Source organism: Pteronotus mesoamericanus, unplaced genomic scaffold (genome assembly GCF_021234165.1).
Source record: "Pteronotus mesoamericanus isolate MK-2021 breed Mesoamerican mustached bat unplaced genomic scaffold, CSHL_Meso_final contig_163, whole genome shotgun sequence".
NCBI lineage: Eukaryota > Metazoa > Chordata > Mammalia > Chiroptera > Mormoopidae > Pteronotus > Pteronotus mesoamericanus.
This window is the reverse complement of record NW_026555064.1, coordinates 8,796,372-8,818,795: the sequence shown is the minus strand read 5'-3', so window position 1 is coordinate 8,818,795 and position 22,424 is coordinate 8,796,372. Positions and strand designations below refer to the sequence as shown.

Sequence of the window (22,424 nt, the reverse complement as noted above, 5' to 3'; positions counted from 1 at the left end):
TTTGAGGTCAGCCCCTGGTGGTGGGAGTCAGGAATGGAGTGACTGCAAGTTGGCACGAGAGAAATTTGATTATAGGTATTTTTTAATAATCATGGTTGTGGTGGTGGTTTCAATGATGTCTTATACATTTGTCAAAATTCTGTGTGTTATATACCTAAAATGGGTGTATTTTATTATCTTGAAATTATATCTCAATAAAGTTGATATTAAAAGTGTGGCAGAGAATGTCAGAAAGAGCAAGGCTATAGGATGTAGAAAAGGCCCATTAGAGGTTGCATCTCAAAAAATTATAATGGCACATCTTTTTTCTGCAGTACTTTGTGGCTTGGAATTTGAAATTGGCAAAAATATCTAAGTTTTAGTAATTTCTAATTACTAAAAGTAGCAGAAAGACCCAATGTGGGTGAAATTTAGGGTGCTATTTAGGATCATATTTCAGTGACTGATGGGAACGCCTGGTGGGTAAGGAGGCAAGTGCAGCTAAGAGGGTAGCAGTTGTGGAAGTGGGGACAACGTCGTTGTAAACAAATTAAAAACCAAATCCAGCAAACATGTCATATGTGCTTATTACGTATCATGGATGCTTTTATGTGTTGGAGCTACAGGACTGAACAGGATAAACAAGGTTTGTGATCACAAAAATCTCACATTTTTGCAAAATAAATGAATGAATGAGGTAAAAAAATGGTACTTAAAAATGTTATCATTAGTTATTTAGACCCAAATAATGAATGTTAACTTGTTTTATGTCCCATACTTCCTTAAATATCACATTTTTTTTTCTTTTTTTCTTGGATAACATTTTCTTTTCCTGGAATGCATTTTCACATAATTTTTTCACAATCTTTGGATTCTACATTTTTCTAAGGTCTGCTATGAAGGAATGCCCTTTGCCCTCTTTCTCAAATACTAATAGTTTTCTAGGTTTAAATTCATTTTCTCTTAGACTTTGAAGATTCGTTCTATTTGTCTTGTAAGCACCATGATCAGATTCATCCTGATTCTTGTCCTTGAGTACTTATGTTCTCTCTATAGGCGCTATTAACATGATTTTCTTTAGGAATTAAGAAATTTATTTAGAAATTACTATGGTTTTCATTGGTCCTTTTATTTCCCTTCGGTGTGACAGCTAGTGTTTTATTCCACCTCTATGAATTTTTTACATCATTTCTGTGACTCTTTCTTCCTCTCTGGTCTCTTTGTTCTTTCAGAAGTTTCTTTACAGTACTGTGCTGGAATTTCTAAACCTACCTCATACTTTTGAACTCCTTGTCATTTGTAAATATTATGGTTTAAAAGAATTTCTTCACCTTCCCCAAGTATTTTGGACACAGCACTTGGGAAGCAGGTTGTCCTGGTCAGCAGGCAGGATGTTGAGGCTGGGCTGCCTTAGAGGGGCTGTCCCCTAGGCCTGCCTTACAGAACTGGACCAGTAAGCAGTTTTCAAAATCACACAAAACCTTTTCAAGAATGTTTGCACCTAATGTTAAAAAAAGCGTATGAACACATTGCTGCATAGAACTCTGATCAGAAATATGCCCTCCAGCTACACGTAGGCATCTTCATTGGCTGTCTTATACGACAGATGTCCTGAGGTGTTTCTACATTGACCCTTTATAATACCATCTATTTCATATTGTTTTTTGACTAGTCATGGTAACTAAGGTGTCCAAGTTTTATCACGGCCTTTGCCCTTGGAAGTATGGATATTTAAATGCCTGCAGTTTGCTTTGGAAGCATTTCAATATAATTGAGCAATTTGTATTGTTTTAAGTATTTCCAAGAACTTAAATGTTTTACTTTACTGCTGCCAACTTGCAGTCAAGATGGAGGCATAGGCAAACATGCTTCGCCACCTTGTGCAACCACAGAGAGAATTAAATTAAGCCTCAAAACAAATAGCATATTTTGCCATGTATAATGCTCACCCACTTTTTCGTCCAAGAAAAAATCTAGAGAAAAAAATCTTTTGCTTTAATTTTTTAATTCCATTTTTTATTTATTTATATTTAGATCTTCTTTCTTTGTGTTATAAAGGAATTTTAGCATTTATTTTTGGTAACCTATTATGGTAGAAGAAATTTTATGTAACAAATAATTACAAAGCACAAGAACAGATAAAAGGTACAAGAAATATTATGTACTGGTAACAAATTAGTACTGCCTGTGTATAATGTGCATCCTTATTTTTCCCTCAAAAATTTGGGCAAAAAAGATGTGCATTACACATGGCAAAATACAGTAACAGCCAGAACCATCAGAAAATCGAGCTATATGGAAGTTCAACAATGAAAGATTTAAAGAAGTCATAGTCATCCAGATGGGTAGGAGGGGTGGAGTCACGGAGACGCCACGTGGCTTGGAGAGGCAGAAATGGTGGCGGCAGAAAGGACAGCCCCACATTCACGTGGGGCGGATAAAAATCAGGAGGGATACCTTGGAAGCAAGAGATCCCAGCCTCAGGCCAGACTGCACAGCCCAGGGTCCCAGCACCAGGAAGATAAATCCCCATAACATCCAGATAAAAGATAAAGACCAGTGGGGGTTGGAGCAGTGGAAAGAACTGCCAGATTTTCAGGAGAGTTCGTTTAAAGGGCCTGCATGGAGTTAGAATGTACGCAAACCCAGCCACTCCGGGAATCACCATCAGGGCAACAGCTGGAAGGGCACCAGTCACATATGGGAAGTGGGTGAAGTGCCTGGAAATGGGGCGAGTGCAGGGCAAACCTCCAGGAGCCAGGTAGTGGCATTGCCCCTTCACTAAGCCCTTCCTCCACAAAGAGCCAAAAAGCGGTGAAGCATGCTGCCACAACCTGGCGATTACCTAAGGCCCCATCCCACACAATTTGCAGGTACCTTTTATAGGGAGTCAAAGCAGCTCCACTTACATAGAAACAAACACAGGGAGACTGCCGATTGAGGAGATAAAGGAATATGGCCCAAATGAAAGAACAGACAAACCTGTTATTTATAAAAAGAACTAGATAAAATAGAGATAACCAATCTATCAGACTGAGTTCAAAACACCGGTGATCAGGGCGCTCAAAGAACTCATTGAGTATGACAAAAACACAAGGGAAGAAATGAAGGTTACACTAAGTGAAATAAAGAAAAATCTACAGGGAACCAACAGTGGAGAGAATGAAGCCAAGAAACAAACAATTTGGAACACAAGGAAGGAAAAAAGATTCAATCAGAACAGCAGCAAGAAAAAAGAATTGAAAAAAAAAAGAAGATAAGCTTAGGAACCTCTGGGACAACTTTTAACACACCAACATCTGAATTGTAGGGGTGGCACAAGGAGAAGAGGAATAGCAAGAAATTGAAAACTCACTTGAAAAAAATAATGAAAGAAAACTTCCCTAATTTGGCAACAGAAATAGACATATTGTCCAGAAAGCACAGTGGGTCCGAAATAGGTTGGACCCAAAGAGCACATTATAATTAAATGCCAAAGGTTAAAGATAAAGAGAGAATCTTAAAAGCAGTGAGAGAAAAGCAGAGAGTTGCCTACAAAGGAGTTCCCATAAGAACTGTCAGCTAATTTCTCAAAAGAGGCTTTGCAGGCAAGATGGGACTGTCAAGAAGTATTCAAAGTGTTGAAAAGCAAGGACCTACAGCCTAGGTTACTCTGCCCAGCAAAGCTGTTTGGAAGGGCAGAAAAAGGGTTTCCCAGAAAAGGTAAAGCTAAAGGAGTTCATCATCACCAAGCCATTATTACTTGAAATGTTAAAGGGACTTATTAAAGAAAAAGAAGAAGATCAAAACTATGAACATTAAAATGGCAACAAATTCACAACTATCAACAACTGAACCTAAAAACGAACAAACTAAGCAAACAACCACAACGGGAACAGAATTATAGATACGGAGATCATTTGGAGGCTTATCAGCTGGGAGGGGGAAGAGGGAGAATAGGGGGGAAAGTGCAGAGATTAAGAAGCATAATTGGTAGGTACAAAATAGACAGGGGGATGTTTAGAGAAGTAAGGGAAATGGAGAAGCCAAAGAATTTATATGCGCGACCCAGGGACATGAACAAGGGGGGGATTGCCCGAGGGAAGGGGGTACCGGTGGGTGGGGGCAAAGGGGGAGAATTGGGACAACTCTAATAGCATGATCAATAACATCTATTAAATAAAAATAATGAAAATATATATGTAAAAATACATATATTTTATAAACTTTGTATGAAATAGTATTTTTAAAACAAGAAAACCTTACCTAATTATTTATTATTGTTATTTTAATAAACTGTGAGATTTATAGGCCCCATTCACATGTTGTATGGACTTATAAGAGCACTGAATATGAACGTTAGATATTATATTTGTATGAGTTAATTTTAAAAAATCACAGGAGTAATCATGGTATTCATCACGAACAGAGATTGTTTCGTGAAATTTTATATTTGACATTTTCATAATATTCGTGTTCCTTGAAAGCAATTACTGAAAAATGCTAGTACCTTAATGACAGGAAAATTTGAGACTTTACAGATACCAGTTTCTCAGCTGTACTCAAATGGGAATGATCAAGGGATCCACAGGAGTCATGGGTCCGCAAACTATAAACTGAGGGTCAAATTCACCAAGTGCCTGTTTCGACAGATGAAGTCATATTGGAACACAGCCAGGCCCGTTCATTCCCTGCATTGTCCAAGGCTGTTTTCACAGGGTAGCAGCAGCGTCGTGTCATCGTGACATTTGTAGTGTTTTTGAGTGAACAGATAAGATAATATTCTCTCTGACAGAGTTTTGGTGAGAGTCAGATGAGGTAATGCACGTGAAAGAACTTGAGTTGTGTTTTGCATCAGAACAGTTTGAAAGTCCTGTTTTTAAACTACCAGAGAACAGTGGGCTCTTATTATCCACGTGGGATGGGTCAGGTACTTCCTACAGTGAGGGGCCTACATTTCTCAGTCACAGAATTTGAACTTCTTGTATCTCTCCTCCCTCTGCCCAACCTGGATTGGGAAGGAAATTTTTTATGGCTACATGGATGACATTTATGGGAAGCAAACTGCTTAACCTTTCAGAAGCTCAGTTTCTTCACGGGAGATTAAGAGTGATATCTCTCACATAACGATATTGTCAGGATTTAGTCTGATAATGTACGTGAAAAAATTCTGTAAACCTGAAAGCATTAGGTAAGCAATACTTAGTCTAATTAATATCACTATCACGATAGTTATTATATTAATAGTTCACATTGAGTCCCGGCCAAAGAGAAAGGAATAGAATAGTTTACTTTTTCAGGTTTTCTTGACCAACATGGATCACACATACCCACACATTTTTAGTAAAATCATTCCACAGGACTACAGTAAGTGGCAGAACGAATGCTTCCAAACGTGCTGTGAAATCCTGACTCTACTGTCAGCTCAGAAAACGACCTCAGTTCTTTGACCAAATGACAAACTGTAGAAGTTTCCTGTTTGGTGGCAGTGGCCCGTTATCATCAGCATTCTGGCGAAGGGCCTTAGTCTTCCTTGCCATTCGCCAGCGGGAGGAGGCGGAGCAGGGCCGTCAAAGGCCGCTGCGGTGTTCATGAGAATCGAACACCCTGCTTGCCTGAGACTCACACTGCTGCAAAAACCCAGGACGAAGGTCACCATTGTCTTCCTAAGTAGCTTCCTAAGACCTTGTTAAAAGCAATGTCACCCTTATTACTGCTCCATCCCATGGTGACAAATACTGTTTTTTGAACAATATGGAGTTTGGGATACCACAACTAAAAAGGAGGCAGGGAATTTAAGAGATGTTGGATGAAATTACAGAGATAATTTTGAAGTTTTATTTAAAAAATTTTTGAGGCCCTGAGGTAATATAGACAGAGAATTGTTATGAGAGTAAAAGTGAGAATTTGCCTTCTTTAAGTAAACCAATTTATGGGACACTTAGGTCATATGTAACAGAATGATTAGATTTAAGATCTTGTGGAACAAGAGTGTTTCTTGTTGGATATACTTTTATAGTGTCTTGTTTGACACTTAGATACGTGCTTGTTTTTCCTTTTAAGAGTTATGTACTTTAAAAGCAATTATTTTTATCTTTCTGAAACATCTGAAAAATAAAATTATTTGAGTTTATAGAATTTAATTGCACTGAATACTTATGTCGAGGGATGCAGTAGATTTTGATTTTTGTTGGCAGGGTCAACAAATACGTAAAAGGAGAGAAAAATCATTGTTTACATTTTATATGTTTTAGTTTTTAATAAAATGGAATTGGATATGGAAATGTGTAATCATATTCACCTCTTTGCATTAGAAAAATGTAATCCTGTTACTTATAAAATTCTCAAATGATGATTCATTGAACAGTGATTTATTCTGGGTTTTTTAAATTTATATTTTTATTGTTCAAATACATCTGTCTCCAATTTCCTGCCACCACTTGCCCCCGCCCCACCCACCATCTCCCACCCTCAATCCTTCCCCACTTTGGTTTTGTCCTTGGGTCCTTTATGCATGTGCCTTGATTTGACCCTTCCCTTCTTTTCGCCATTACCCGTCTCCCTCCTTCCCTTCATTACTCTTGGTTTCTTTTTTCTTTCAGTGTTGCTGGTTATCTTTTGCTTGCTTGTTTGTTTTGTTCATTAGTTTCCACTTGTAGGTGAGATCATGTGGTATTTGTCTTTCAACCCCTGGCTTATTTCACTTAGCATAATGCTCTCCAGGTCCATCCATGCTGTTACAAAAGGCAGTAGCTCTTTCTTTCTTTCTTCTGAGTAGTATTCCATTGTGTAAATGTACCAAAGTGTTTTGATTCACTTATTTACTGATGGGCACTTAGGTTGCTTCCAGCACTTGGCTATTGTAAATCGTGCTACTATGAACATTGAGTTTTTTTGAATTGGTGTTTTGGGATTTTTAGGGTATAATCCAAGCAGTGGAATCACTGGGTCAAAAAGCAGTTCCATTTTTAGCTTTTTGAGGAAATTCCGTACTGTTTTCCACAGTGACTATACCAGTCTGCATTCCCACCAGCAGTGGACTAGGGTTCCCTTTCTTCCACAACCTCACCAGCACTTGTCGTTTGTTGATTTGTTTATGATGGGCCATTCCGACCTGTGTGAAGTGGTATCTCATTGTGATTTTAATTTGCATTTCTCTGAGGGCTAGTGATGCTGAGCATCCTTTCATATGTCTCTGGGCCCTGTGTATGTCCTCCTTGGAGAAATGTCTGTTCAGGTCCTTTGCCCATTTTTTAATTGGATTGTTTGTCTTCCTGGAATGGAGTTATGTGAGTTCTTTATATATTTTGGAGATCAAACTCTTGTCTGAGGTATCATTGGCAAATATATTTTCCCATATAGTTGGTTCCCTTTTCATTTTGCTGATGTTTTCTTTAGCTTTGCAGAAGCTTATTGTCATGAAGTCCCATTTGTTTATTCTTTCCTTTATGTCCCTTGCTCTAGAAAACATATTGGTGAAAAAGTTGCTGCGTGGGATATCTGAGGGTTCCCTGCCTATGTTCTCCTCTGGGACTTTTATGGTGTCGTGACTTATATTTAAGTCTTTTATCCATCTTGAGTTTATTTTTGTGTATAGTGTAAGTCAGTGATCAAATTTCATTTTTTTGCATGTACCTTTCCCAACACCATTTGTTGAAGATGCTATTTTTATTCCATTTTATGTTTCTGCCGCCTTTGTCAAATATTAATTGACCATAGAGAACGGGTTTATTTCTGGGCTCTCTTTGGTTCCATTGATCTATGTGTGTGTTTTTATGCTAGTACCGAACTGTTTTGATTACAGTGACTTGGAATATAGTTTGATGTCAGGTATTGTGATCCCTCCTACTTTGTTCTTCTTTCTCAAGATTGCTGCAACTATTCAGGGTCATTTATGCTTCCATATAAATTTTTGAAATGTTTATTCTATATCTGTGAAATACATCATTTGTATTTTAATAGGGGTTGTATTGAATCTATACATTGCTTTGGGTAGTATGGACATTTTGATGATGTTAATTCTTCCAATCCATAAACACAGTATATGCTTTCACTTATTTGTGTCCTCCTTAATTTCTTTCTTTATAGTTATGTAGTTTTCTGAGTACAGGTCTTTTACCTTTTTGGTTAAGTTTATTCCTAGGTACTTTATTTTTCATGTTGCTCTAGCAAATAGGATTTTTTTTCCAAAAAATCCCAGGATCCTGACAGCTACTCGCTCAGTTCTTTCCCCAAAGCCTCCATCTCCAGACACCCCTCAAGGATCTCATGACCAGTCTGCACCCTCTCTAGCCAGGGATCTACTATCTGTGCCTGCAGTCTGTACTCAGTATCAGTCGTGTGCCCCACGGGGCCAAGGCAGTACCTCCGGGAGGCGGGGCTATTGTGTCCTCTCATGCTTCTGCTGCCCAGGGGAGTGGTCTTCCTGAGCAAGATGGCTGCTGCCATATGGAGGATGATTCAGCACTGGGATCTCGCCAGCTACTCTCTCCATTCTCTTCCCAAAGCATCCATCTCCAGTCTCTCCTCATGTGTCTCTAGACCACTCTGTGCCCCCTTTAGTTAGGAATCTACTATCTGTGCCTGCACTCTGTACTCAGTGGTCAAGCTTGCATACCATCAGGCAGGACAGTGCCTCCTGGGGGCGGGGCTATTATCTCTCCTGGAGGCAGCTGTCACTTAGGAGAGTGGTCTACCTCGACAAGATGGCAGCTGCCTATGGGGAAATGAGTCAGCACCGGGATCCTGCCAGCTACTCCTTCAGTTCTCACTCCAAAGCCTCCGTCTCCAGTTTCTACTCAGGCATCTCCAGCTCATTCTGCCCCACCTTTGCCAGAGCCCAGGTTAAGCGGCTACACATGAAAATTTATGCATTGGCCCTTTAAACAGCTCTTTGCATCTCCAGCCGCCTGTCTCTGGCAGAGAGCAACCCTGCTGCTTTACACAGCTGGCTGTTATCTGTGTACTTTTTGGGCTCTGGTGCTGTAGGCTGGAGATCCCCACCTATGGTTCAGATTCCACTCTTCTCAGGGGGTTCCAACTGGCCATTTAAATATCCCTCTGGCGCTGCCGCCCGTGAGCGCCCAGCCTGCCTTCCTGAGTCTCTACCACACTCCTTACTATTAGGTTACGCTAAAGCAGACTCTTCTGTCCGTCCAAGGTTATAAGGCTCCTCTCTCGCTATTGTTCAGTTGTTTGTTCCGGGTGATTTCTCCACAACTTAGTTGTAATTCCACATTGGTCCTGGGAGGAGGTCAGTGTGACTTACATTCACTCCTCCACCATCTTGAAGTCCATATTTTGTTAAAGAACAAAAATTCAACTGAGTAAATGTGAATCTCTAACTGGCCTTATTAAGTGATTCATGAATTGGGCAGTATCCCATCATGGAACAAAAAAATCAAGGACTGTATTTAGACCGGGACATCTGTTTTTGGTGGAAGGAAGGCAGTCTGGCTCTTTTTTTCTGTGGAAGATGGAGAGGCCTCATATGACAGGTACCTCCTTGCTGACCAGAAAATTTCACACTGGATGACTAAAATTACATGCGTGGGAGAATTCGAAGCAGTAATGAAATCAGGTATTAAATCTAAGTTTGCTATCATGGACTTTAGCACCAGTGGTGTCATTTGGGGCCTGAGGTTTTCTGTTTCACAATTTCAAAGACTGAAAACATCTCTTCATTTCTGTAGAAGTAGCTACTTCTGTTGTAAATTAAATTATCAGAAGTTTATGTGAATTCAGCTGTTTGGTTGCTTCTACTTTTCACTACCATGACTTTAGAATTTGCCAATTTAGAGCATGAATATAGCAGAAAGGGATTGGGCTTTATAATGAGCCCTGGTCTCAGATTCTGCCTGTCTTATACTTGTCGTGGGGCCTGGGCAGCTCACCAAGTCCTGCTAACCCTACCCCATAGGACTGTTGTGAGGATTAAATGTGATGCCTATATTAAGTGACTATTAGAGTGCCCATGAAAAAGTAGGTGCTCAATAAACATTAATTCCCTTCCCTTTCTTCCCCTACCCCCACTAGTTTACTTGTGTTTTTAACGCATCATCCTCTTCCCTGGATTGTGTTGTAGGAAGTTTTCTGGATGGATGGCTTCTGGGAACCCACTGCCATAGCCAGCTCTTCTTCAATGTTTAAGGATTCACCCTGGCATTGAGTAATGAGAATTTTGGTAAGAATAATTAGATAAAGGTAGTATATGGACTTTCTCTAAAGGTCACTTAAATCTCAGCTTCTTCATAATATGACTCTTCTCTAAAGATCTTGGGATGTGACAGAGGTCTGTTCACACCTGGATTGCTCTTATCTTGAAAGTAAATATAGTAGGTTTTTAAACTCTGTGAACAACCTTGATATGTTCTTCACATCTTATAAATGTATTATTTCCGTTACCTCACCCTATTGTTCTTTAAATACCTGTCTCCTCAGTGAAATGTGTAGTCTTTGAGGACAAGGTCTGGTTGTTGCTCATCCCTTTGGCATATACTGAATGAATCACAGATTTTCAGTGGTTAAGGTGACAGTCCACATTGCTCCCTGAAATGCTAAAGCTTCAGCAACATGAAAGAGGCAGACAAAGGAATCAAAACTCTGGGAAGTCCTAAGATAAGTGATGTTTCTAAATCACCAGGAAAAATTACTACATAGTGGCTCTCATGATAGCATAGAATGTCTTCAGGTGGTTCCCTTTCTATCCAATTTTCTTTAAATGATATTCATTTATAATTAATTTTCATATAGTTACATGAAATTAATATAGAACTATAAACCTATATTAGTAACTTATGTTATTAATTTGTACTGTATAAAATATGTTGAACTATTAAAAATGAAAGAATAGAGAAAGATTAAGAACAATAGAAAAAAATTAGCGGTATTATTAGTAAATATGTAAATTTTCTTAAAATTAGTATGTATTAAAAACATATTAAAGAACCTTGCCCACAAGAAACAGAGATGGAGGGGAGGGAGCAAAGAAGAGAAAGTCTCGGTTTATTAATTCTGATAAGGAACATTAATTCTTAAATTTTGATCTAAAGAAATGATAAACCATTAATTTAAATATCACTTTTTAACTAAAAAGTGCAATTTATTTTTCAGAAACCACATTTGAGAAGTACGTCCATCCAGTGCTATTTGTGTTTACTTCTGAACAGCCATTTCTTAACTGAGGCCGGCATTCCTATCTTCATTTTGGGGTAATTTTATCTTTAGGCATAAGTATTATCATGCTAATGGCTGTTTTTCTTCAATATTGTCTCTATTAAATTGGTGTCTGTTCAGTTTGCGTCCACCTTAGGCAGTCGGTATTTGGGGTTCGATAGAGGGCAGACAGCAGAGACCTAGAGGAGGTTTGGTAGACCAGAATACGGGCATTGCCATACTCTGGCAGTGCAGAGAGGACAGTTAACCTCCTGCAGATAAACTGGACCTCTTGGTGTATCAATACACTTAGAAGTACATTCCTTATTAATAACTGGCATGATTTTCATTGCAGTAAAAAAAAAAACACATTTAGGACTCGCTCATGTTATTTTTTAAATCTATTTCTTGGCTCTGACTTCTATCCTTGGAGTCCTATCTTAGTTCATTTGGAAGCATTTCTTTCTTTATTAAGGCCTTTTGTTTTTCCTTCTAATAAACATTCATATTCTCATGCCTATTAACATTTTTATTCTTTCTTAGATGCAACTAGCACACTGCACTGCTTAGCCTAAGAACCCAACCTACAGCTCTATAATCTGACTCAGTTCAGTTTTACTCTACTTTTTACTTCACGGTGTAGGGAACCATACATTTGTGCAGATTAGTGGTTCTCATGCTTTTATAAAAATCATTCAGGGCACAGTTATTTTTCATGAAAACATTGGGAATCATTCCATAGTCACTTGGTCAGTGTATGTGTCTTTTGTCCAGATAGTAAATTTCTGTTTTACCAAAATGAGTCAGTGTATCCAGCCTGGATTAGGTTAAAGTCTGTAATGTTTATCGGTAAAGCTGCTGCAAGCATAGCAATGATGTGAGCAGCATACAAGGGGCATGTTTAATCTACTGTAAATAACATTTGGAGTCAAAATCATCGTATGAAAATGGTTATTGCTTATTTTAAGAATTTTACCTATATATTAGACTTAAAAGTCTAATGAGGCTTCTACTTAAAGAAAATTAATAATTCATTCAAAAACATCTTATGAGCACTACCACCCCTCAGGTATTGTTTTTATTTCATTGTAATAAAGTATGCCCGTTTTTTTTATCAGTTATCTCTTCAAATCAGGCGTTTCTCAAATCTGGGCTGGTCAGTCCCCAAATTAGCTTCAAGTGTCAAGGTTGTCCTATGTGTTTGGTGTTTCTGTTCATCTATAAGCCTGTTGAATGCACGAAGGCAAGGATAACCCTCATCTTTTCACTAGGCAGAATAAAAATCCTTGCTTGATCTTTTGCCTTTTGTATTCAGCAAGACAATGTTCTGCTCATTCCAAATGCTTTACTTTTTGGTTTTGCTTTCAGCTGTATCAGCACAGGGCTTCCTAAAACAGAGGCAAACTGGAATGATGTAATGAGTGATTTGACCCACATTAAAAATCTTATTCAGGTAAGTACTTATTTCCCCATAAACGACCTGGTGTAATTGCCATGGAGTGTGCCTTTCCCTGTGCTTTGCTGCCAGTCTGGATGCAGTCTCCCTTGAGACAGTGATAACTTTGTAGAAATGTGTGAGCCTTCTAAAGCCTCCCAGCAAATCTTTTACTTACAGCTTTCAGATCCTGATTATCTTCCCACTCAGTTTATAAGTGGCCTAGCATGAGGAGCTGTCCGTCACCACAGGCCAGAGAGTCACGTCTTCTGCTAGCGAACCAGACACATTTGTGGCACTTGCAAGGGGAATAGGCTGACCCAGGGAAGGTTCTCTGATCAGTGGGCTCGAGAACCCCTCTCCACCCTCAAGTCACCCAGGGGCCTGGTCGAACCTACAGGGGGCAGAGAAGAGGAACCACTGACAACTGTGTTTAAGGAAGTGCCTTACACTCCAGTAGGCAACACAGCAGTGTCCAGGGGAGCCCCAGGACCATGAAGTGAGCCCCCCTCCCCCATTAGCACCACAAAATCCTGAAAACTGAACTGTCTTTAGAATCCCGGCACACAAGCCCCTGTCCAAACCTGAGTGCCACACTTCATCAGGGCAGCTGCAGGCTAAACCAGAACATTTAAATAGGACCAGGGTCTCCTAAGGTGATTGCCCAAATACCAGGATACAATTGAAAATCACTCATTATGTAGAGAAGCAGGAACATCACAGCTCGAATGAGAAAAGACAACCGGCAGACTCTGAAGCTGCCATGGATTGGATGTCGGAATTATTAGACAAAGATTTTAATGCAGCCATCATAAAAATGCACCAGCAAGGGATTGCAACTATTCTTGAAGCAACTGAAAAAAACCAGAAGATCTTAGCAGAATAATACAACACGTAAAAGGAACCAAATGGAAATTATAGAAAAGAAAAAGTACAATAACTGAAATACAGAACCGCTGATGAAATTATGTAGAACTACACACAAGCACACTTTAGTGCACATAAAACTAGTGAGATGTGAACAAGGTGCGTGGGTTGTAACAACATAATTTTCTGGTGGTAATCTTGCACTTGGCGATGCCGGATTGAGGGAAATGGTGAAGGGTGCAGAGGGACTCGCTGTGATATCTCTTAACATTGCACATGAATCTAAAGTTATCACAAATAATTTAATTTTAAAAGCTAATTTAATATTGTCAGTAGGTTGTTCTTGTTATAAATAAAATAGTGCATACTGTTTCATGTTTTCTAATTTTGTATCTTTCAGTCTATACATATTGATGCCACGCTGTATACGGAAAGTGATGCACATGTGAGTTTAGTGGTTTTTTTCAAAATCGTTATATTTTCAAGTTTTGAAAAGTCTAAGAAGTATATTTTTACACATTTACTGAAATATGTGTAGTTTTTAAATGTAAATTTTGGTGTGTTCTTGTAACATATGATTGATGAATCTTTATAAGTAATTGTTGAGATTGTAGAACTTGGAGCAAAGAACTACGTAGGTGCTATTTTTGTAAAATATGTAAAAGCCTTTTCTATCAATGTCAAAATATACTATATAATTTTGTGATACAATTAGATCATGATGCGATTAAATGCAAGAATCATATTAACTGATTCCATTTAAAAGTATCCAACATATCAGTTGTTTCCAGTGCTGTAGTTTATTACTGTCTTTAATCATATTTTCTACAAATCGCTTTCCTGCACTTATGGTCCACATTTTGCATGAATCTCTGTAATTGTCAGAAAAGGATTCTGGCTGTTAACTCTTTCTGTGAGAAAAGAAACACACACAATCCAGAAAACCTACCAGAGTGGCTACATTAATACCCCCGCATTGCAGAAGCTACGCATGAGTTCCGCTATGTTGCCGGTCCTTTCCCTATGAACTGGTTACTAAAAATCAAGAAACAAACCCCTGACTTCTTCGTCTCGTGCACACAAACTCTGTTATATACATTCAGAACAGTGAGTCCTCTCTCCTATTCCTCAGTTAGAACATCCCTTAAATGTAAGGTCCCCCCCCCCGCCCAACCCAGGACTTTCTAAACATTGGAAAGAAGCCACAGCCAGACACCGGGAAAAGCAGACATTCATCACTCGCTTGGGTTGGTGCTGTGCACACAGAAATTGTCTTCCTCTTTTGGCTTCAGCAAGTGTTTTATTTTTCTTTGCATTTTTTCTAAGCAGAAAGCCATCAACCACCAACACTCAGAATCCTGAGGTTGCTTGCCTTTCTTTCTTTCCTCCCTCCCTCCCTCCCTTCCTCTCTCTCTCTTTCTCTCTCTCTCTTTCTCTCTCCCTTTCTTTCTTTCTTTCTTTCTTTCTTTCCTTCCTTCCTTCCTTCCTTCCTTCTTTTCATAAATGATAATCTTGCAAATCAGGGGTTGTAGAAAGAAGCTGAAACTGACATTGAAATTTAAATCCTGACTCAGCCACTTCCTAGCTATGTTACCTTGGAAGCCTCTAAACATGTCTGAACCTCAGTTTTATTACTTATTTTATGATTTCCTTTTATTATTATCATAATAATTATGATCCTTTTATTATTATCGTAATTATTATCAACTTGGTGCTCATGTTTGCCTGCTCGCTCCTGAGCAGCTGCTGTGGGGGAAAAGGAACACCTGAGCCCTTGTCCATGGGAGACACGATACGTTCCAAGAACCCCACTGGATTCTTGAAACCATGGATAGTAGTGACCTTTGTATATAGTATGTTTTTTCCTGAATATACCTAAAAATATGTGCTCAAGTTACTTTATAAATTAGGCACAGTAAGAGATGAACAAGTAACAACAAAATAGGACAACTACAACAAAATACTAGTCTCTCTGTCTCTCAAAATATCTTATTGTACTGTGTTCCCTCTTCTTGTGATGGTGCGAGATGACACAGTGCCTGTGTGATCAGGTGAAGTAGGTGAGCGATGTAGGCACTGTGACATAGTGTTAAGCTCCTGTTGACACTCTGACAGTACCTCAGGAGGATCAGGGAGCCATGCCCTGTGAATTATTTCTGGAGTTTTCCATTTAATACTTTCAAACTGTGGACCCCAGGTAACTGAAACCGTGGAAGGCGAGGCCCCAGGTAATGGAGGGGCTGCTGGATGGCCAGGAACAGGCACATGTGCGTGGCCCCCCTTCCATTCCCCCTGGCAGTAGCATGTGCTCAGTGCCAGCAGGGTCCCGGGCACCATGCGAGGCATGGAGAACACACAGTCCAGCAAGGCAGGGAAGGGCACACACCCAGATGTTCATCAAATGCGTCTTTCCTTTTCAGCTTAGGTTTTTGATAAGATAACCCTTGTGGAAAATGTATTTTTGTAGTACCTGAAGGGTAAGCTTCTGACTTGGCCAACCAGGTACTGCTCCTGCTTTGATTTTTCTAATAAATTTATTGGAATCACACCTGCCTCTGAAACTTTGGAACTTGCAGGGGTAACACACCTTTGTAACATGGTGCGCAGCTACCGCTGTTTAAAATGCTGACAGTACAACCTAACTCTAAAAATTCTCTCGCTATCATTGTGAGTGCTTTTGAAGTCTTAGGCCAGTATCATCACCCTGTTTTTACACAGAGAAACTGTGCTCAGTGAGTAAAGGTCACCTCTGATTTCCACGTTTTCTAGTTTCATGTTCTTTCTTCTGCACAATATCACCATCCTTCTCGATTGCTTTGTGGTCAGTTTGTTTCCGTTTTGATTTCAAAGCCAAAAAAAAAAAAAAAATCAAAACTGCTTTCTATGTAAAACTTTTTAGGGGCATTGTGCTTCTTTAAAAATACTTGGAGTGATTTTTAAAGAGTCTAAATTGCATCTATATGGAAATGGATAATGGGGAATATAATTCATTTTTCAAAATGGTCCTTTCTAACTCTATTTTCAGCCCAGTTGCAAAGTAACAGCGATGAAGTGCTTTCTCTTGGAGTTACATGTTATCTTTCAGGAGACGAACAATAAGGTTATTAGAGAAACAATAAATAACCTTATCCTCCTAGCAAACAGCAGCTTGCCTTCTGATGGGGTGAGTTCTCCAATAGTCACAGAGTCACAGCAGATGTTTTTGGCTTGACTGGGAGAAGTGATGAGCTGGAAATAACAGGCAAGGGAGGGGGTTCCTTTCAGCGGAATGGCCTTCCAAAGTGGCAGCATCGCAACCCTAAATGGCTCATCGACTCGTTCATTCCACAAGCATGCACTGCATGGTGGCAGGCAGCATGTTTGGTGCTGGAGTGACAGTGGTCAGCCAGTCGGGTCACTGACTTCATGATGTTTATCACCAGGTGCATTCGGTAGACATTAATCTCATTGCATAATTAAGGGTTTGGCGTGAATAATAGTAATCCACGTTTATTGGGTGATCACTCTGTGCCAGACCCCGTTCTTCGTCCTTTGAGGCTTGAATGGCAATCCACTGAGTCCTCAGCCAAATCTCTGAGATAGTCCTTGGCTGTTTTCAAGGCTGAAGAAGTTAAGCACAGAGAGCTCCCCTTCATGCAGCTAGGGAAATGGGGTCCCAAGCAGTTTCACTTCACAGTTTGTCTTCTTATCGCCTGAAAGGACACATGCTGCAAAAGGGTAATAATAAAAATAAGACTAATCTGAGTATTAATTACCAATAACTTGGGCTACCCCAGGCACCATGAGCAGTGTCGGGGGTCCAGGGGACAAACACTGGGATCTCCCACGGCAGGCTGTGGACCGTCTGTGCAAGGACCCTGCGGTGCCACGGGTTACGGCTTTCGCAGCAAAACACTAGTGGCCAAAGCAAAGTGGACAGAAGGAGTTTTATGAACAAAAAGACATAATAATAATAAATTAGTTCAACAAATACTTTTTGGGCCTTATTGCAGGCCCTCAGAAAAACAAAAGTGAAAGAACACATACAGTTCTGGCTCTTAAAGAGGGTGGAAGCATAAATAAACCCATCGATAAGCAAATGAATATAAGTCAGTCATTTGCTAAATCCAGCGGCCCCAGAAAAGGCTGTCAAGGGCACTGGGATCCCACCTTAGAGAAGGCTCACCGCCTAGGCTGATGTTGGGTGAAGACGCCGGGGAATGAGCCTTGCGTCCAGGAAGCGCGTTCACGCAGAGGCAACTCCAAGTACAGAGCCCCTAAGCCGGCATAGCTGGACAACTGGGACTCTTCCCTGAAATTTCCAGGCTGCTTTAAGTCTTTGCTTAAATGTCACCTTCTCAGTGATGTCACCACTTAACAGTCGCAGTCCCATGTCCATGTCAGCTTCTCTGCATGTCCCACTACCTGATATACTGCATATTTTACAGAATGAATGTTGTCTTCTTTTCCCTAGTACAATGTCAGCCTCATGGGGCAGGCGTTTTTTTATTTTTTTCAGTGCTGTATCCCAACCCCAGGACAATTCCTGGCATATACTAGGTTCTCGATATACTTATGAAATGAAGACACTCATATTTAAAATACTCTTGTGACGTTATCTTTCTTATTAATTATTCATAACAATATCAACAGTCAACTCTTAGGCAAAGTCCGTAGTCACCCTCACCATGACATAGTGCGGCACCTGTAGTGGAAAGAGTGTACAGGACTGCACAGTCAGGAGACCTGGACATGGAGAATTTCATTGATTATGTCAACTCAGATGAGTCATTTAATATCTCCGCCTTCCTATAGGACATGATTATTTTCAGGATCAAATAAGGCAGTGTTATATGGAATGTGGCCAGTGCCTGGCATAGAATCTGTGCTTGATAAATATTGCTGAATCTGAATTTCAAATGCTTTAATGGACGTAAAATCTAATTTTGATCTTTGCTGGTACAGCTTCCATGGTTCAGACGATCTCTAAAAAGTGTATTTATGACTGCTACATTTGGAATATTCTAGTTATCCATGGAACTGTGTTTGGATTACAACAATTTGCTGTATTCACCTAAATAGTTCAATTCAACCCATAATGATTGTGTGAATACTATGTGCAAGGCCCTATGCTGAATGCTAGGGAAACTAAATTACATGGCCTTGTTCTCCTGGAAGAATTTAGAGAATAGGGGCCTAAAAAGCATGAAACTCTGTAACACCAGTATAAAAGGCACTGTGAGGGTGAATCTAACCTGGGGATTCTGAGAATGTAGCAATGGGACATTTAGTCTGATCACAGGAACTCACGAGTTCAAGAGAGTCTTCCTCATGGAGATAGCAGCTGAGTCATCATGGGTGTGAGTAGTAGTAGTTGAAAAAGGAAGTGCTGAACAGACTGAGGGAAAAATAAAGGCAGTGAGACATTTAATAGCATGACCTGTGCATGTGGATAAAGGCCTGAGCTCAGGGTTTCTAGGGCATAATATTTGAGGCAGTGAGGAAAGTGAAAGACCTACGTAAGGAGCAGCTCATGGAGGGCCCATGTGCCTTGCTGGAAGGCATGGACTTCATTCCAGGGTGGATGACCAGAAACCTTGGGCTCTAAGCAGAAAGTCCATAGTCTGATAGACATGACCTTTTTTTCAATGTCTGCAATCCACTATCAAAAAACAAGCCCACATCAAATCTTCCAGTTTCTCCTAACAGGATACTAACTTGCCCAAGTTTTCATGTCTCAAGACCTCACTCACCATATGGTTCAAAAGATGTCATATTCCCAGGAAAGAAATACATCAGACCCTCCACTCTAATCCTTTCTTTTTATTTGGCAGAATGTAACTGAATCTGGATGCAAAGAGTGTGAGGAACTGGAGGAAAAAAACGTTATAGAATTTTTGCGGAGTTTTATGCATATTGTGCAAATGTTCATCAACACGCCATCGCAATGATCCTCTTAAGCGCTTCTATCATTTACAAACAACTTCCCATTGCTTAGAGGCCATGAGACACTTCGCATTTCCAATGTGCTGCCACAACAAGTTTTTCTAGCAAGAAGATGATCGGGATCTTGGGTCAGAAGAACTCTTAGAAATGAAGGCAGACAAACGTCATTGAGTAACATGGTGCCTATGAACTGTCCGCAGACTTATTGTGTTCATTTATTTTTAACTTATTATTGAAATTGTACATATTTGTAGCATAATATAAAATGAATAAAACTGTGTACATATTTTATCCTTTGAAATTGCCCTGATGCTTTACTTCTTATAAGAAAATAGAGGACGTTGGTTCAAGGATGATAGTCAAATTATTTAACAACTACCGGGGCTGGAACCCCTGGTTCAGGTAGATGTAGACAGGCTCATGTTGGGCCATTGACTGCCAGCCTTCTCCACAGCCTTCTTCACACCTTCTTCTCAGCTAGGTGTGGCAGCCACAGGAAGAATTAACTGACTACCAATGAGAGAGGAGGAACTAGGTGTGAAACCAGGGCTTCCCTCTGTCACTCAGTCGTTGGCATAATAAAGAAGTATTATGGAAGAAAGAAATTGCAACCTCCTTGCACATTGCGTGCAGCAGTAAATCTTAGGTGTGGGTGGCAATAAAACCTTCACTGATAAGTAGACTTATATATATGTTGCTAATGGTTGCAATGATTTTGTATTTCACAGTTTCCAAGTACAGGTACTTTAGTTTCACTTTTTTGCCATATTTGTATAATTAACTACTGATTCATTAGAGCCAGCATTTCCTGACATAAAATAATTGCTTATATATTTTTGCAATATGCTGTCTAAAATTTGCAAGCTCTCTTTTAGTGAACTATGACTCCAATGAAATATTCTTGTTTCATCACAAATTTCTTTCAGCCAATGCACTTCTGACAGTCTGCACTGAGACAGACTGAGTGTAGGGTGGGAACTGACCTCCTATGAATTTGTTTTCTCTCATTTCACAGGACAAGCTGGTTCTCTTTGAAACATTCTCTTGCCACCCAGGGCCCCTCCCATGTCATATATCTCATTGTTCTAACTGAGGCCTGCTTCACAACTCCTTTCAAGATAGTTTTGGAGAAATCTGTATCCTATTTGACTTTCAAAGAGTCATGTGCTGGCTGTCAGTTTGCTCCCTGATCTCTGCCCAGACGAATAGTATATGGCAGCCACTCTTTAAAATTTAGGTATTGGGATGATGGCAGTTGTTTTTTGCTTGTTTCTGTGTGTTTTTAAAAATTGTATCTGAGATGAAATTTTTTAAATGTGTATCTACATATAAAACTGTAGTTTTTCAATCCAATCCTTAGACAAAAGTTAGCCTCCTTTCAGTGTTTGTTGGGATGGGCGAAGGAAAATTATAATGGCAGACACATTAGCAATAATATTCTATAATGACGAATCACCGATTCTGGTTATAAAAGTATGCCACTGGGTTTAAAACTTGGCACTTTTCAATTCTCAAAATTAGGATTCCTCCCCCATTAGTTATTTAACGTGGGTCCTGTCAATCAATCCTAAGAAACTCAAGGCATAGATGTGCAGCCTCTTCAAACACTCTTAGCTAAATTAAGAATCAAGTGGTGATGTAAAACATTACATTTGATTTTTTCATTCCTATATTCTTAACCAAATCAGCCTCTCATTTTTGTTGCACAGATCTCCCTTCTGGAGCTGTCCTCTATAATGAACCCGTCCAATGGCATTTACCTAGACCAGTGATTTTCAACTGGGGTACCACAAGGATGTTTAAAACATGCAACACCTGACTATTTACTCAGGGGCACCGACCTCTTTTTCTTAGATTGTCAAATAAAAAAATGACAACAGCCAACACAACAAAGCCACCTGGTGCCAATGAATAAAAAGTATACCTACTTTTTGTCAGCTTGTCAAAAAATATATAAGTTTTGCCGTGCTGTAAAATTTTAGCAATTAGTTTATGTATGCCATGAGACTAAAAAGGTTGGGAAGTGCTAGCCTAGACAAAGATACTGCGCTTATGTCTCACCTGCCCTAAATGCTGAAAGTGTTCGCCGTGTATCATATAATGAAACACAAACTGATAGGCTTAGAACCTCAAATAGTAAAGGTAAAGCTAATAAAAATCAGGTTTACAGTCCAAAGTCCTATTCTTACCTATTTCAGATACAGAAAAAGATGTACAAGGATATATAATTCCTAACCTCTCCCATAATAAGCAAAAAGGACTAGAAGGCAGAGGACCTCGAAATGCAGACAGGTATAAGACAGAATTGGTGATCCCAGAGGTTTTGAAAACCCAGCCACAGAGCTAGTCTTACATACTTTCATTCTTTATCTTAGGACAGAGAAGCAATGGAATTATTTTTTTTTTGCTGCTGTTGGGCAAGAAGCTCATGTTTTGATGTGTTACTATTTATAACCATCAAATTCTATGGCTCATAAGATGAGAGTGACATATATAATATGAAAATCAAGCAATATTCTCCTCCTCCTCCAGACAGAAGTGCTAGAGAGTACATTTTTATTCATTCATCTGTGTTATATCAGGCTTCCTGGAAGCTTTTGCATTTACATGTGAGTCATGCTTAGCATATGCATATCGTGTATAAATATTTGGCCCAGAGGAAATCCCATTTCCAAAGATATTTGGTTCAATGCTTCTGAGTGTGTCTGACGACTGGATTTTGTTTTCAAAAGGAATTTGTTATGCAAGGTAAACTTTAGCTTCATTGAAAAGTCCTGTAATTGTATAATCTATCTGATGCGACACAGGAGAAAAATTAATGAATCATTAATGAAGAGCTGTGATATTTTACTTCTTCGATGCTGGATTTCAAAATAAGTTAACTGAGAGGAACTGAAGAGGAATTTTTATACAGAAGCAGAATTGAAAATTAAACATTCAATTTTTACAAACTTGTCAACATTTTCAGGATTTTATCATCACTCTCACCCTACAGTAGGTTCATCTTCATCACTATCCCTGTTTTCTATCAGTAAGGTAAGTATCTGGTCTGATGGGTTCTGGTAAGGATTTTTCTTTAAACTCC

At 39.5% G+C, this 22,424-nt stretch overlaps 1 protein-coding gene across 1 annotated transcript; it reads left to right on the top strand.

Moving 5' to 3' along the window:
* Window positions 1–10,073: 10,073 nt before the first annotated feature.
* On the top strand, window positions 10,074–19,461 carry IL15 (interleukin 15). Its single transcript, XM_054561822.1, has 6 exons — window positions 10,074–10,141; window positions 11,071–11,168; window positions 12,481–12,565; window positions 13,815–13,859; window positions 16,440–16,577; window positions 19,228–19,461. The coding sequence occupies exons 1-6, from the start codon at window positions 10,130–10,132 to the stop codon at window positions 19,342–19,344; spliced, it is 495 nt and encodes a 164-aa protein (XP_054417797.1). The 5' UTR covers window positions 10,074–10,129; the 3' UTR covers window positions 19,345–19,461.
* Window positions 19,462–22,424: the final 2,963 nt, after the last annotated feature.